At 38.2% G+C, this 14,093-nt stretch overlaps 1 protein-coding gene and 1 pseudogene across 1 annotated transcript; both read left to right on the top strand.

Moving 5' to 3' along the window:
* The first annotated feature begins 6,655 nt into the window (after window positions 1–6,655).
* Window positions 6,656–7,609, top strand: LOC140694518 (olfactory receptor 5AP2-like). The gene has a single exon (XM_072957726.1). It carries the CDS (start codon window positions 6,656–6,658, stop codon window positions 7,607–7,609), a length of 954 nt encoding a protein of 317 aa, XP_072813827.1.
* Window positions 7,610–13,152: 5,543 nt separating this feature from the next.
* Window positions 13,153–14,093, top strand: LOC140694348 (olfactory receptor 5AP2-like; annotated as a pseudogene).

Below are 14,093 nucleotides of genomic sequence, written 5' to 3'. Positions count from 1 at the left end.
AAATATTGGAATATTACTTGGCCATAAAATGGAATGTTTTTCCACAGTGGAAAATTACTCAGCCATAAAAAATGAAATAATGCCATTTTGCAGCAACATGGATGAGCCTAGAGATTATCATACTAAGTGAAGTAAGTCAGACAAAGACAAATACCAAATGATATCATTTATATGTGGAATTTAAAAAGTGAGACAAATGAACTTATTTACAAAACAGAAGCAGACTCACAGACATAGAAAACAAGCTTATGGTTATTGGGAGGAAGTGGGTGGGGAAGGATAAATTGGGAGTTTGGGATTTGCAGATATTAACTGCTATACGTAAAATAGAAAAACAACAACAACAAAGCCCTACTCTATAGTACAGGAAAGTATACTCAATACATTGTAATAGCATATAATGAAAAAGAATATGAAAAGGATTACATATGTATAATTGAATCACTATGCTATACACCAGAAATTAACACAACATTGAAATCAACTATACTTCAATTTAAAAAATCTTAGAAAGTATCCTCTCAGGGTAGTCATATTAATATTTTTTTCTTATTAGGAATAATATCATGCCAGCATAAATTTTTGGTCTCTCAGCTCCAAAACCATCCATCTCTGCTTTGCTTTGTTGATATTGGACCTCATACTATGAACATTTCCCCTTCTCCAGCTGGACAGTACTATGCTAGTCAGCAGAGAATGCTGGAGGAACTCTGCTGGATAAAAAGCCTCTCTTTTTGATACTGTTATGTTCTTTCCTGTGGCTGGATGATGTGTGGTAGCCAGCAGCATATGGGATACTCAGTGGTGTGCACCATTCATCAAGGTTGACCAGCACTCCCGCAAGTAGTTTCCCATCAAGTTTCATTAGCACCACAGGGGTGGATTTCCAGTAAGAGTTGGCGGGAAACCATTCACTGATAGTTTCAGTGTAAGCCTACTGAGATATTTCTTGATCAGTAGACCCAGCCAGAGAGTGTCTTGGCCACATAGTGAGCCATAGGCATACCCAGCACAACCATGTCCAAAGAAGCCTTGGAGATGGGGGCCTCTTCCAAGTCTGTTCCTATCTTCATGTGCTGCCTCAGCTCCAGAGGTAGTGGCTGCCCTTTGTATCCATTCTTCCTGTATACTTTAGACTTTTCTTGATCACTCAATAGTAGTTAATCCCATTACCAGGTAATAAATGTTTATGTTAAATTTTACCTGATATAATTACTGTGCGGTTTTTCTGTTTCCTGATTGGATCCTGGCTGATAGAAAGGGTGAACATATTTTCATATATTTAAGAGCCATTTGCATTTCTACTTTTGTGAAATGTTTATTCATGTCTTGTATCCATTTTTTCCCAGGGCATATCCCTTCTGTATTTTGATTTATTCACAGATTCTTTTATTTATTAGTTTTTAGATATTCTTTATATATTGGAGACATGTTCTGTTTGTCTAGTATATAAGGCGTGAGTTTTCCACAGTTTATCATTTGTCTTTTGATTTTGCTAAGAAATTTCTTACCATGAAATAATTTTCTTTTTTTCTTTCTTCCTTCCTCCCTCCCTTCCTTTCTCATTCTTCCTCTCCTTTCCTCCTTCCTTCCCTCTCTTCTTCCCTCACTCCTTTCTTTACCTTCCTTCCCTTTATTTTTGTCAAATTTATCATTTTCAATTTTACTATTTCTAGATTTTGAGTCCTATTTATACTGTATTCAGATGCAATTAAATTTAAAAATCGGTGTATTTGACAAGATAAAATGAAAAATAACTGTTATGTATTGTTAAATTATGCTTCTGTTTACAAAGGACTGCACCATGTTTTCTCCTAGTTCTTGTGCTATTTAATGTTTTTAAATTTTTAAAATCATAACTCATTGAAATTTTACAGGGTCTAATAAGTAGAAAATATCAAGTTTTCTCTTTTTCTATAAGGCTATCAGCAATTGTTGTTAAAAAGTTTCCTTTCCCCACAGTTTTGAGATGCTATTATCATATATTGGGTTTTCATTTCATTTTATTGGGTCTATATCTGTATTTTTCTATTCTGTTCCTTGTCCTTTCACCAATTCTGTAAAATTGATTTATCAGTAATACACTGCTTTAATTATAAGCATCCTTACATACTTTGCACCAGTAAATCAGGGCCCACCTCAATTTGTTTCCTTTTTTACAGGGGTCTCATGGCTATAATAAGAATAATATCAGTTTGTTCCTATGTAACAACTAATTCACTCTTAATTGAGGAAGGATATTTATTTGCTTATTAAATAAAATTCACTATTTGCCAATCATGTTTCATACTCTGTGTTCAGAAGAGCCTAATGTATTTTCCCTCCAAAATACAAAAAAATTTTTTTTAAATTTAAAAAGCAAGTGGTTAAGCATTAAAATAATGTGAATTTTGTCTGAATTGCTAGAGACAAATCAAGCTTTTGTGTCCCCCAGAATTTAGTGCAAACTTATTACACTGTACTGAGAGACAAATCAGAGTGTCTTCTCAAAGTGGCACAGATAATACAAATGCTCATCAGATGATGATCAATTTGTCTCAGACCCTGTACCTCTTGAATGGAAGATGTATTTAGGCAACAGGAAAGCTTGTAAGTCTCCATCTAGACTTCATTGGCTGATGACTCTTCCTTACTCTGGACAGTATGGAGGAGACTCAGGGTGGAGGGAAGTCTTATTTATTAATCATCTATCTATACTCATTTGATGCAATGATGCATGTTCTTTGATTTACCTACGGAGTCACCCTGTGAAGCAGGTGTCAGTACTCTCACACAGAAATGAAGAACCTAAGGCACAAAGAGATTTAGTGCGCTATCTAAAGACACACAACCAGAGAGGCACGGAGCCAGGACTGAAGACCAAGTCTGTCCTTGTCCTTGCTACATCCCTGCATCCCCTCCAGTTTGCCCCTCACTGTGATTCAGGCAGCATAACTTCTCATCTGTACTCGAAGTCCTTAGAGAAGGCAAGACCAAAGGCTGAGCAAACCTGCTCTGCTTTTGATTCTTTCAATGCATCTAAGGGGACCAGGCCACCAACTATTAGAAGAGACAGAAAACGAACATTAAATAATTGTTTGGAATATGGGACTGAAAATTCATTTTTCCACTGGGCCCAGGTGTCCTGAGGGTAAAGGAGAGAAATATGGAAAGACATGTGTTTTCCTTAGATTCAGAGGGAAACAAAAACAAGTAGATCAAAATGAGGTGACGTGAGGGATGAAGTCCACAGAGACCAAAGAACAAGAAGTGCCTCCTACTTAAAATAAGTCAGGATGCCCACTCCAGACACTGGTCCAGAGCCTCTGCAACCGGAAATAACCACAAACAATATCACAGCTGTACCGCAGCAATGTTTTCTGTGTTTTGAATTGTGTTTACCATGACATAACAGATTGGGAAAGTTTAAGGAAAAATGAAGGAGAAAAAACTCAATCTCTGCTGAATGCAGGTGCAACTCTCTTATGACAGGGAAGGTATAAAGCATTTCAGTTTTCTTACCTCTGTAACAAATGATGTCTAAAGTCCATTCCAACTCTGCCTGTTGCTTAACCTAGGAGAATTAGAGTGACTGCCTCCTCTAAGAAAAACATTTGTTTTTCTTTTTCTGCTTTTTTTTTGATGAATTTAAGCCTTAGACAAGAACAAGCAAAAGGATCAAAGGTAAGAAGATGATATAAAAAGTTCTGTCCATGTAATTTACTGACCTGAGGAAAAATTTAATATCCTGTTAATTTCTGCAATCTACCCATAGACCCAAAGTTCCAAGAATACCGAATGGCTAAGAAAGTATGTTAAATATTCTGTCCATTTTTATTAATTAAATTTTATTTGTCATTAGGGAGATTATAAGGATCAATAAATAATATGATTTCAAGACCTTTTCAACACCAGCAATTCTCAGGAAATCTCACTAATATTTTCACAAACTCCTAGAAATTGACAACCCAATTGAAGGATCTCTGGACTAGAGGCTTGACTGCAAAGTCTCAGGCTGGGGAAGGGGAATGTTTCAGAGAAAACAGGAAATGCATTTGCTAGCATAGAGGAAAGATGAAAGCATGTAATCCACAGCACTAGATGTAAAACAAGTGGTGTTTTGCTAAAAATACTATCTAATGAATGTGAGTTCTGAGAAAGACAGTTTTCAACCACTGTAACTGTATTTTCTCTTCAGGAGGTGTATGGATTTCTCCCAGTGTAACTAAGTGTGTTCTAGTGCATCAATAAGGTTCTGAGAATTACAATATCCATTGCTCTGTGCATTAGTGCTCACATCCATCACTGATGGGGTCCTTATAAATCACCTCAAGTGTTGCATTGGCTGGCTATACATCTGTAGGTGATCTCTGGGACTTTGGGCAAAGGTCACCAATCTTTTGTGCCTCCCATCTCCCATGTGCACAAAGAGGACTACAACACTGCTTATCTCATAGGATTTAAATAAAACAGTGCAGGAAGAATACTTAACATGGTGATTATGGAACATGGGAAATGCTCAGCACAGTTCAGTACTTGTTATTGTTACCCATCTTCGCCTTTCTTTGTGTGTCTAGCACACAAGCAATGTCTGGGGCATTTTATTCTTTTTACTATTTCTGAGAGAAAGGTACTCAGAGGGAAATTTTCTGGTTGAAGATGAGAGGAAAAGATCTATTCCTTTTTTCTAATTCTTTCTGCTCTTCTTTGAAATTCAAACAGCAAGCGTTTTCCAAGGAAGAGGACTAGGCTGCACCTCTGTCCAGGGAAATCTGAAGGGAGACAAGGTAGTGTTGGGGAACAAATAATGTGGCATCAAGACACCCAGGGTTCAAAATGTTATGGTAGCTCACAGAGAAAAAAATGTGACAATGAGTGTGTATATGTCCATGTATGACTGAGAAATTGTGCTGAACACTGGAATTTGACACAACATTGTAAAATGATTATAAATCAATAAAAAATGTTAAAAATAATAGACACCCAGGGTTCACCGCTGATTCGCTCCTCTACTTCATTGACCTCCCCTAACAGAAGGTCATCTTATTAACACTCCTGGACCCATGTGTATCCCCCTCACTGGTCTGTGGTGAGGCCTAGATTAGATAATGAGTGCAATGACACTTTGAAAAGTACTGTAACACTGTACAAACATGCCAGGTTCTGTTGCTGGTGAGGGCACTTAGCCCCTACCCAAGGGGGAAGCAGGTGGAGCAGAGTGCGGATAGGCACTTCTGTGTGTGGCAGTGTCTGTGAGCCTTCGCCCCAACTGTGCTCAGTAGATCCTTTAGCTCCGATGTTAGCCCACATAGTGGGTTACTTTGATCCCACATTTAAATTTGAGACAGTATCAAATAAATTCCTGCTGTAAATGATAAATGATTTAATACTTTAAGCTATAATTTGGCAGCTAGATTAGCACCATTTTATCTACTGTTTAATAATTTGAGGTCATTGAGGTAGGGAGTTAGGCTGGAAATGGAGAAGAACTCCCCTGGAGCTGTTGCCTAAATTTTACTTGAGAGATCTAAGCTGGACATCTATTTTGATTTTCCTTCCTTCCTTCCTTCCTTCCTTCCTTCCTTCCTTCCTTCCTTCCTTCCTTCCTTCCTTCCTTCCTTCTTTTCTCCCTCCTCCCTCCTTTCCTCCCTCCATCCTTTCTTTCTTTCATTCTTTCATCTTTTTCCTTGTATCTTTCTTTTTTCTTTAGTCCATGATTTCACTTCATTACACTCTGCAAGGGGTGAATTTTAGTTCCAGTTAGACAACCTAGTGTAAAATTATTCCCCAGAATGAATACAGTGGAATATTCCACATGCTGGTGGTGATGTGTTCTGGTTCTGTGGTGATTCTGTGAATCTGGGTGTTACGTAGGAGTTTTCATTGCTGTATCTGATCTATTACTTTCATGTGGGATGTCTACTCATTCTTACAACTTGATTCTCTAGATATTGAAGGCAACTATCCAAAATGCTCAATATTTATTTAACTTTTTTTTTTCTGTAAATGCTGATACTGGGAAATTAGGGTAGGGTCAGAGCCATGCTAGCTGTATGGGAACTGTCTTCTGGCTTGGACTTCAGTTTTTAAAATTTCTCCCAGGCCCAGGAAGTTCAAACTTCTTTATTATTATTATTATTATTATTATTATTATTAATTATTATTATTATTATTATTATTTAGTTTAGTGACTTATTATTGTTTAGTGATGTTTATTAATTTTACTAACTTTCAATATTTTGTATACATTCCATTAGTAGTGTGGAGGAATAATCAGTGGCCTGAATACATTTTGATCTTTTTTTTTCTAGAAGTTGTGTCTAAATGGTATATTAATATATCACTTAATTTATTTATCATAAATAATGATGCATCTAAAGGATAAGTTCCTGCAATTACCCAATAAATAGTTAATGCCAGAAGTGACCTTGGTTAATGGATATTAAGTCACTCATGTCAAGGTCATTTCTTAGTGTGCAACAAACCTAGAACTCAACTGTCTTTTCATGTCTTTTGACTTGGCATCAAGTCCAACACACTTCATAGTAAGTTTTTCACTTTGCTCTCTTCTGTTAGAATTTGCATGTGTACATACCAGTAAAATGATGTTTATAGCTCTGTCATGTATCCATCTGACCAAATGCCATGTTCCATCTTCTCTCTTACTGCAGCTCAGATGATCAGGCATATGAAAGAGATCCAAGGTGAGAATCAAACAGAAGTGACAGAATTTATCCTCTTAGGACTCTCAGACAATCCAGATCTACAAGTTGTCCTCTTTGGATTGTTTCTGTTCATCTACACGGCAACCATGGTGGGTAATTTGGGGATGATTGTGCTAATTAAGATTGATCCCTGTCTCCACACCCCCATGTACTTCTTTCTCAGCAGCCTCTCCTTTGTTGATGCCTCTTACTCTTCTTCTGTTACTCCTAAGATGCTTGTGAACCTCATGTCTGAAAATAAGACTATTTCTTTTAATGGATGTGCTGCCCAGTTTTACTTCTTTGGCTCCTTCTTGGGGACTGAATGCTTCCTGTTAGCCATGATGGCATATGACCGCTATGCAGCCATTTGGAACCCTCTGCTGTATCCAGTTCTCATGTCTGGGAGAATCTGCTCCTTGCTAGTGACTACCTCATTCCTAGCAGGCTTTGGGAATGCAGCCATACACACGGGAATAACTTTTAGATTATCCTTTTGTGGCTCCAGTAAGATCAACCACTTCTACTGTGACTCTCCACCCCTGCTCAAACTCTCTTGCTCTGACACCCACATCAATGGCATCGTGACCATGGCTTTCTCCAGTTTTAATGTCATCAGTTGTGTTGTGATTGTCCTTGTTTCCTACCTGTGTATCCTCATTGCCATCTTGAGGATGCCCTCATTAGAGGGTAGGCAGAAAGCCTTCTCCACCTGTGCCTCTCACCTCATGGCTGTCACCATATTCTTTGGGACAATTCTCTTCATGTACTTGCGCCCTACATCTAGCTACTCAATGGAGCAGGACAAGATTGTCTCTGTCTTTTATACAGTAGTGACCCCTATGCTAAATCCTCTAATCTACAGTTTGAAAAATAAGGATGTGAAAGGGGCCCTTCAGAAGATCTTACAGAAACAGATACTGTAAAGCCATATTACACATCACCTTGTTACGTAGAAGAAAATATGTTTTCATATTAATTGTATCGTCAGATTGCTTAAGCTGTTTTTCTGTGTTAAGGTAGATTGTTTAAAGTGAGGTATGCTTCTTAATCTCTTGGTGTCTTAAATGTGTATTCATGGGCTTATAGGATGAATCAACATAGTGGGGGACACGGTGTCTGGTAAAGTATCAATACTTGGAATTGGCTGACCTGGGCCTAAGTCTCAATGCCAATATTTGGCTTTTTTCACTCTCAGTTTTGTTATTTACAAATATTGGTGTCTTTGATTGGGACCTGGGCAAACAGACTGTGAGACAGATACTTGCATGCAGGGAGTTGATTGGAAAGTGTTCCCAGGAATAGTATGTGTAAGGGAGTAGGAAAATCAGGGTTGGGTAGAAGTTGAATTGTGATGAAGTCACAACAGAGTACCTAGCCAATTCCACATAGAACTCTGGGGTTGAGATGATCCTTTAGATATATTCCAAATTGTCAAAAAGGGGCCAGGTATTTGTAATGCCACAATGACCAGTTTTGGATACGGGTCCCCCACTGGAAGGGGGTACAGTCTTGGGCATGACAATTCCATGCAGCAAAGATTACTCTGAGTGGAACTCAGCTGTGAGATATCAGTTGCCAATACACTTAGAAGCTGGGGGAATAAATACTTCAACCCTGAAAGGCAAATCTGGACACTGTATCTCAGCATCCATTATAAATAGTGACACTATTCCCCTCACATGAATGTCAGGAGTACCAAACAATACACAAGAAAGAGTGTTACTGGGTCTTATAGTAACATGGATACCACACCAATAGCAGGGGAATATTTTACTGACTTTGTGAATTGGAATATTTTGAGGGTAGTGATCTCAAAGTTAAAGTACTTTAAAATTTTATGTCTAGCCTTGTCAAAGTTTAGATAGTTTTCAATAAACATTTATCAAATTAACTTATCTATCTATAGCTTATTATTATAAAGCTGGGGGCTGTCAATCTTACAGCAATGGGAAAAAAAAGACTTCTTTGATAGTATGGCATACTGAAGAAGGACTAAATAATGATTTGGAATCAGGTAAATGTCTATTTCCTATTTCTGTTCACCCCACTATCTACAGAAGACAAGAGCAGAGAACACTAGTGCGCCACATGCTCCAGGTAAGACCACCTCATCCCTGAAAAACTTCTGAGAGAATACAAAGGAAGAGATAACTCATCCTATCCACCCAGAACAGTTTTCTGGTCTCCCTACAGCTTCCTCTGTCAACTACTAACCATGGTTTCTCTCAAAGATATTCAAAACTATCATGGCTGGCACCTTCCTCCCTGCTCCCTTTTATTCTAACTCTTCCAGTATAATATCTATCCTTTAAATGTTTCTTATTCACCAACCTAAAAAAGAAAAAGGTGATATTTTGTCATTATTCCTATATCCACATTTCATTGATTGCCCAACTGAGATTCCATGGTCCATTATATAATGACTCATTCTCAATCTCTTTCCATTCCATGGTTCTACATTTTCTTCATGTATGTATCTGATTGAATCCCAACCAGTTAAACTTACTCGTTAACTTCTCCATGTCCTCCGCTTAAGCTACTTAGTGCAGTTAGAGAAAACCCTTAGTATTCCAATTTCTATTGCTGATCTTTGGGTGGGAGCCAGTGCTGGGTGGGGTTACCTGTGGGTGAGACAGGATGGGAGCCAAGAAGGGTGTTAGTACTGGATGGGGCTGCCTGCAAGCTGGGGTGGAACAGAAGCTGGATTAGAGAACCTGTCCATGGTAGGGGGCTTGAGTGAGCTGGTCCTCAGGAGAATGCTGGGGAAGGGTGTGTGTTGTTGGTTAGGTTGATGGAGAGTGACAGAAACAGTCCTGCCAGCACTGAGCCAGGTAGGTGGAGGGAGAGAAAAAAAATAGGTGCCAACTAGCACTTTCATTACTAGGGAAAGTTTCACTAGATCCCTGCCCCTCTGGCACATATTGTAAAATTAATCAATGGATCTTCTTCTCATGTGTCTCCGACACTTTTCAAGCTGCTGCCTCTGTACTGGGACTTAGTAGTGAGTTTGTTGCAAGCCCTTCAAGAATGAAATTTCAGTTTCCCACAGCTCTCTGGCTCTCCCAGACCTCAGCCCTGCTGGTTTTCAAAGACAGATGTTATGGTGGCTCATCTTCCTAGTGTAGGGCCCCCATGCTGGGGAGCCAGATGTAAGTCCCAGACCCCTCACCCCTCAGACTGGACCTTTGAGGTTGTGATGTCACTCCTGCTTCTGGGTCTCCACACCAGAGTGTGGGTTCTGACCAGACCATGACTCTGCCATTTCCACCCATCTCCATGTAGCCTTTTCTCCATATCCTTAGTTGTAGGCAGTCTGCTCTGTTGGTCTTCGGGTCGTTCTCAGAGACAGGTGTTTTGCTGTGGTTGTAGTTTTGGTGTGTCTGTGGAAGGATGTGAGCTCAGCATCTTCCTACTCTGCCACCTTGATCCAGACACCTCCCCACTCCACTCAACAACAACAACAACAACAAACTATTAGTGGAAAAATCAGCATGTAATACAAACTGAAGATATACAGGTGAGAAAACAAAGTTTCTCATTTCATGAAACCTGTATTCAAATGAGGAAGACATTATTGTACTTAATTTGTGTTTATGTGTGCATAGGCATTTATGTGTGTGTGTGTGTGTGACATGGATGTGAGTGGTGCTTTAAAGAAGTTAAAGCAGGCAAGAGAATAGGGACTGGTTGTGTCAGAGATGAGCTCACTGTGGAAATGATACTTGAGCAAGGCCTGAGTAGGGTGAGCATCACATGAATGTCTGTGGAAGAGCCTTACATGTATAATTACAGTGAATACAAAGGCCCTGAGGCAAGACCCTGTTTGGTTTACAAAAGGAATAATAAAGAAAGCTGATAAATAGGCCTTGGACTTTATTTTTTTCATATCACTTTGTAATAGCTGTTTTCCCCCACCCCAGACTGAAAACTGCATGAAGAAATAAACAAGATTGACTTTGTTGACTACTCTATCAATACCAAGGATGCTTCTGCTACATAAAACACATTCACTAAACATTTGTTGAATGAATTAATGAGTGCGATGTGAATTATATTCTAATAGAAAGGAGTAGACATTTTATTTTAAGTGCAATTCTGAAATTTAGAGGCAGGATCTAATCAATCCTGTACCATTTAATTCAATGTTGTGCACAATGGAGGTTCAAGACTGTAAAAGTGATTTTGTATTTCTCTCAATGCCTAAGTTACTCCCCAGAGTATAGATGGTTCATTGAGGAGAATGTAGTTCAATTATCTGAGTGAAAAATAAATGAATGTCTTAATTTTGGATTAGCACATTTCAAGCTTCAGACTTTTTCCTGTTTTGCAGAGATGATTAAATCTCAAGAGCATTGTCACAAACTTAATAGGCTGACCTTCTGCCTCAGATTCAGAAGCAGCATTTTTTCTACTCCTTTTACTCATGCTTAATTTCATAACTATGCCTTAATTCTACCACAGCTGAATATGTGATGCCACTTCCATTTTCATCAAAGCTATGAATTTCACATTGTAAGGAAGAAAACTTGTATTCCTCCAATACCCAAAAAATAAAACTAAACTAAATAGACACCACTACTTTGGGAATATTGTTTTAAGGACAAAAGGTAAGATGATTTAATTTATTTCAAAGTGTTGAGGTATAGAATTTTCCAGGAGGACTCAAAAAACATTCAAGTAATTAAGATTAAATATCTTAATTGCAATATGTTTGAAACACTGAATTTAATAGTATCAACTGAACTAACCTGGATTTTTTTAGCAGAGAGAAATTTAGGATGACTAATAACAGATGATTTTTTTTCAAATATTCAACATGTGCATACACATACATATATGAATACATGCATATGTGTGCGAATATATGTATATGTGGTATGAATTTGTGTGTGTGTATAAAGCAGGAAAATTTAATTAATTTTGTGCAGAAGGAGCGCCAAAATACCTGGCATGTGTGCGTGTAAGAGCAAATTATTTTATGCTTTTTATGCACCCGTTGAGAAAATGACTGCAATTTTCAGCCTTTATCTACATATACACAAACACATATGTATACACATACACATACATATAGGATCATATATATCGTATAGGCTAATATTCCATTTATGTCAATTTATATGTTTGTTACATATAAAAATTGTATTTGTATATTATGCATAAAGTAGAGCTTTATAAAATGGCTGTAAATTTTTAAAAGTGGTATTTTACAGGATAATATTTTAGCCAAGTTTAGGGATAGAAAGATCAGTCAAAAGACTATTGTAGTTATGTAGGTGGAAGATGATGTTGGCTTGAGCCTTCACGATAGGAATGGAGGTGGTAGGAGGTTGTTGGATTCTTGATATAGATATCTTCAAGGTAGGGACAATATAATTATCTTAGAGACTGGTTATAGAGTGTGTGGGAAAGAAGAAAGAATGATTTCTCTAGTATTTATTTATTTATATTTAATTTTATTTGGACAAATATGAGTGGAGAGCTGTCACTGGCTTGAGACAGGGAATGCTATACTTGGAATACATTTAAGGAGGTCATGAGCAAATCAGATTTGGGTCATGTTGAGCCACTATTCAATATTAATGTGGAGACATGAGTAAGCAACTAAATTGTAAGTTGAGTTTGGAAAAGAGGTCAGGGTTAAATACGTACATTCAGGAGTTGTAAGTACGTAGGCAGAATTTAAAGTCATGAGACTGAGTAAGATCAACAAGGTAGAGTGTAAGCAGGACAGAGAAGAGGGTCAAGATGTGAGTTCTGAGTGACTCCAACCTTAAGAGTCAGAGAAAAGAAGAGGAATAAATGAAGACTGAGAAGGAACAACCACATGGTAAGAGGGACACTCAGAGTCTGGTGTCCTGGAAAAGAAGGAACTTTTTCAAGGTGTAGTTAGCCATCACCTCTGCCCAATGTTATGGATAGATCAAAATGATGGCTGAGAATTGACCACTGGGTTTGGCAACATAAAGACTCCTGATGACTTTGAAGAGATCAGTTTCTGTGGAGTGATGGGATGAAAGCCTGATTAGAGTGGGTTTAGGAGAAAACAGGAAAAATAGAACTGGATACAGCAGGTCTATTCAACTGTATCATACATTTAATTGCAAGAGGAATGCAGAGGAATTGGATGACAGGTAGTGAAGGTAGTATGATCAAGAGGGGAGGAGATAAAATTTGAGGAGTAGGTTAGGATATAGAAAGATAGACTATCAAAGCCTTCACACAAACATGAGCATAAATATTCACTTTTAAATAAAGTAAGTTACTTTAGTGTTTAGTTACCTTGTTTTGTTGTTGTTTTTTGATAGTAAAAAAGAAAAGAGGTTTTTTCATGTTCTTAGGACATCTTGGAAATAACCTTACCTACAGCAAAAAACAAGCTGTTTGATTCCCCTGATATTTTTGTGTAATTTATTTCCTTGGTTTCTTATCTCAGCAAATGAATCATCTATTCAGAGACAAAAGTATGAGCAACCATTCAACAGTGACTAAATTTATTCTCTGGGGATTCAGTAATCATTCAGACCTACAGTTTCTTCTTTTTATGGTATTTCTAGTCATCTATATGATCACTGTGCTTGGAAATCTTGGCATGATCCTGTTAATCAAGATTGACTCAAATCTCCACACGTCCATGTACTTTTTCCTCAGCAATCTGCCCCTTGTTGACTTCTGTTATTCTTCTGTCATTGCCCCTAATAGGCTAGTAAATTTCTGGGTGGACATCCCAGTCATTTCATTCAATGAATGTGCCACTCAGTTCTTCTTTTTTGGTTCTTTTGCTGGCATTGAGGGCTTCCTGTTGACCGTGATGGCCTATGACTGTTATGTGGCCATCTGCTAGCCTCTTTTTTACACAGTCACTATGTCCCCCCATCTTAATATCATGCTGGTATTGGCCACATATTTTGCAGGCTTTATAAATGCCGCCATTCACACTGGCCTTACCTTCCAACTGTCTTTCTGCCACTCAAATGTCATCAACCACTTTTTCTGTGACGTTCCACCTGTCCTGAAACTCTCTTGTTCTGACACACATGTCCATGAAGTTCTCATTTTTGCTTTTTCCAGTTTTAATGAACTGAGAGCTGCCTCCTGACTATTCTCACTTCTTATCTCTACATCCTCATGGCCATCTTGAGGATCCATCCAGTGAACAGGAGGTACGAAGCCTTCTCCACCTGTGCTTCCCACTTGATGGTGGTCACCATCTTTTTTGGCACAATCCTGTTCATGTATCTGCAACCCAGCTCCAGCTATGTGATGGACAAAGACAAAGTGGTGTCTGTGTTTTATGCAGGGGTCATCCCCATGTTAAAACCTCTCATCTATAGTCTGAGAAACAAGGAAGTCAAAATTTCCTTAGGTAAAAATTTTAAAACAACCTCTTTTTGCCTCTGTACTTAG

The sequence above is a fragment of the Vicugna pacos genome, unplaced genomic scaffold (genome assembly GCF_048564905.1).
Source record: "Vicugna pacos unplaced genomic scaffold, VicPac4 scaffold_21, whole genome shotgun sequence".
In the NCBI taxonomy this organism is placed as follows: Eukaryota; Metazoa; Chordata; class Mammalia; order Artiodactyla; family Camelidae; genus Vicugna; species Vicugna pacos.
Note: the sequence above shows the minus strand (reverse complement) of the source record. Positions and strands in the feature narration are given on the sequence as shown.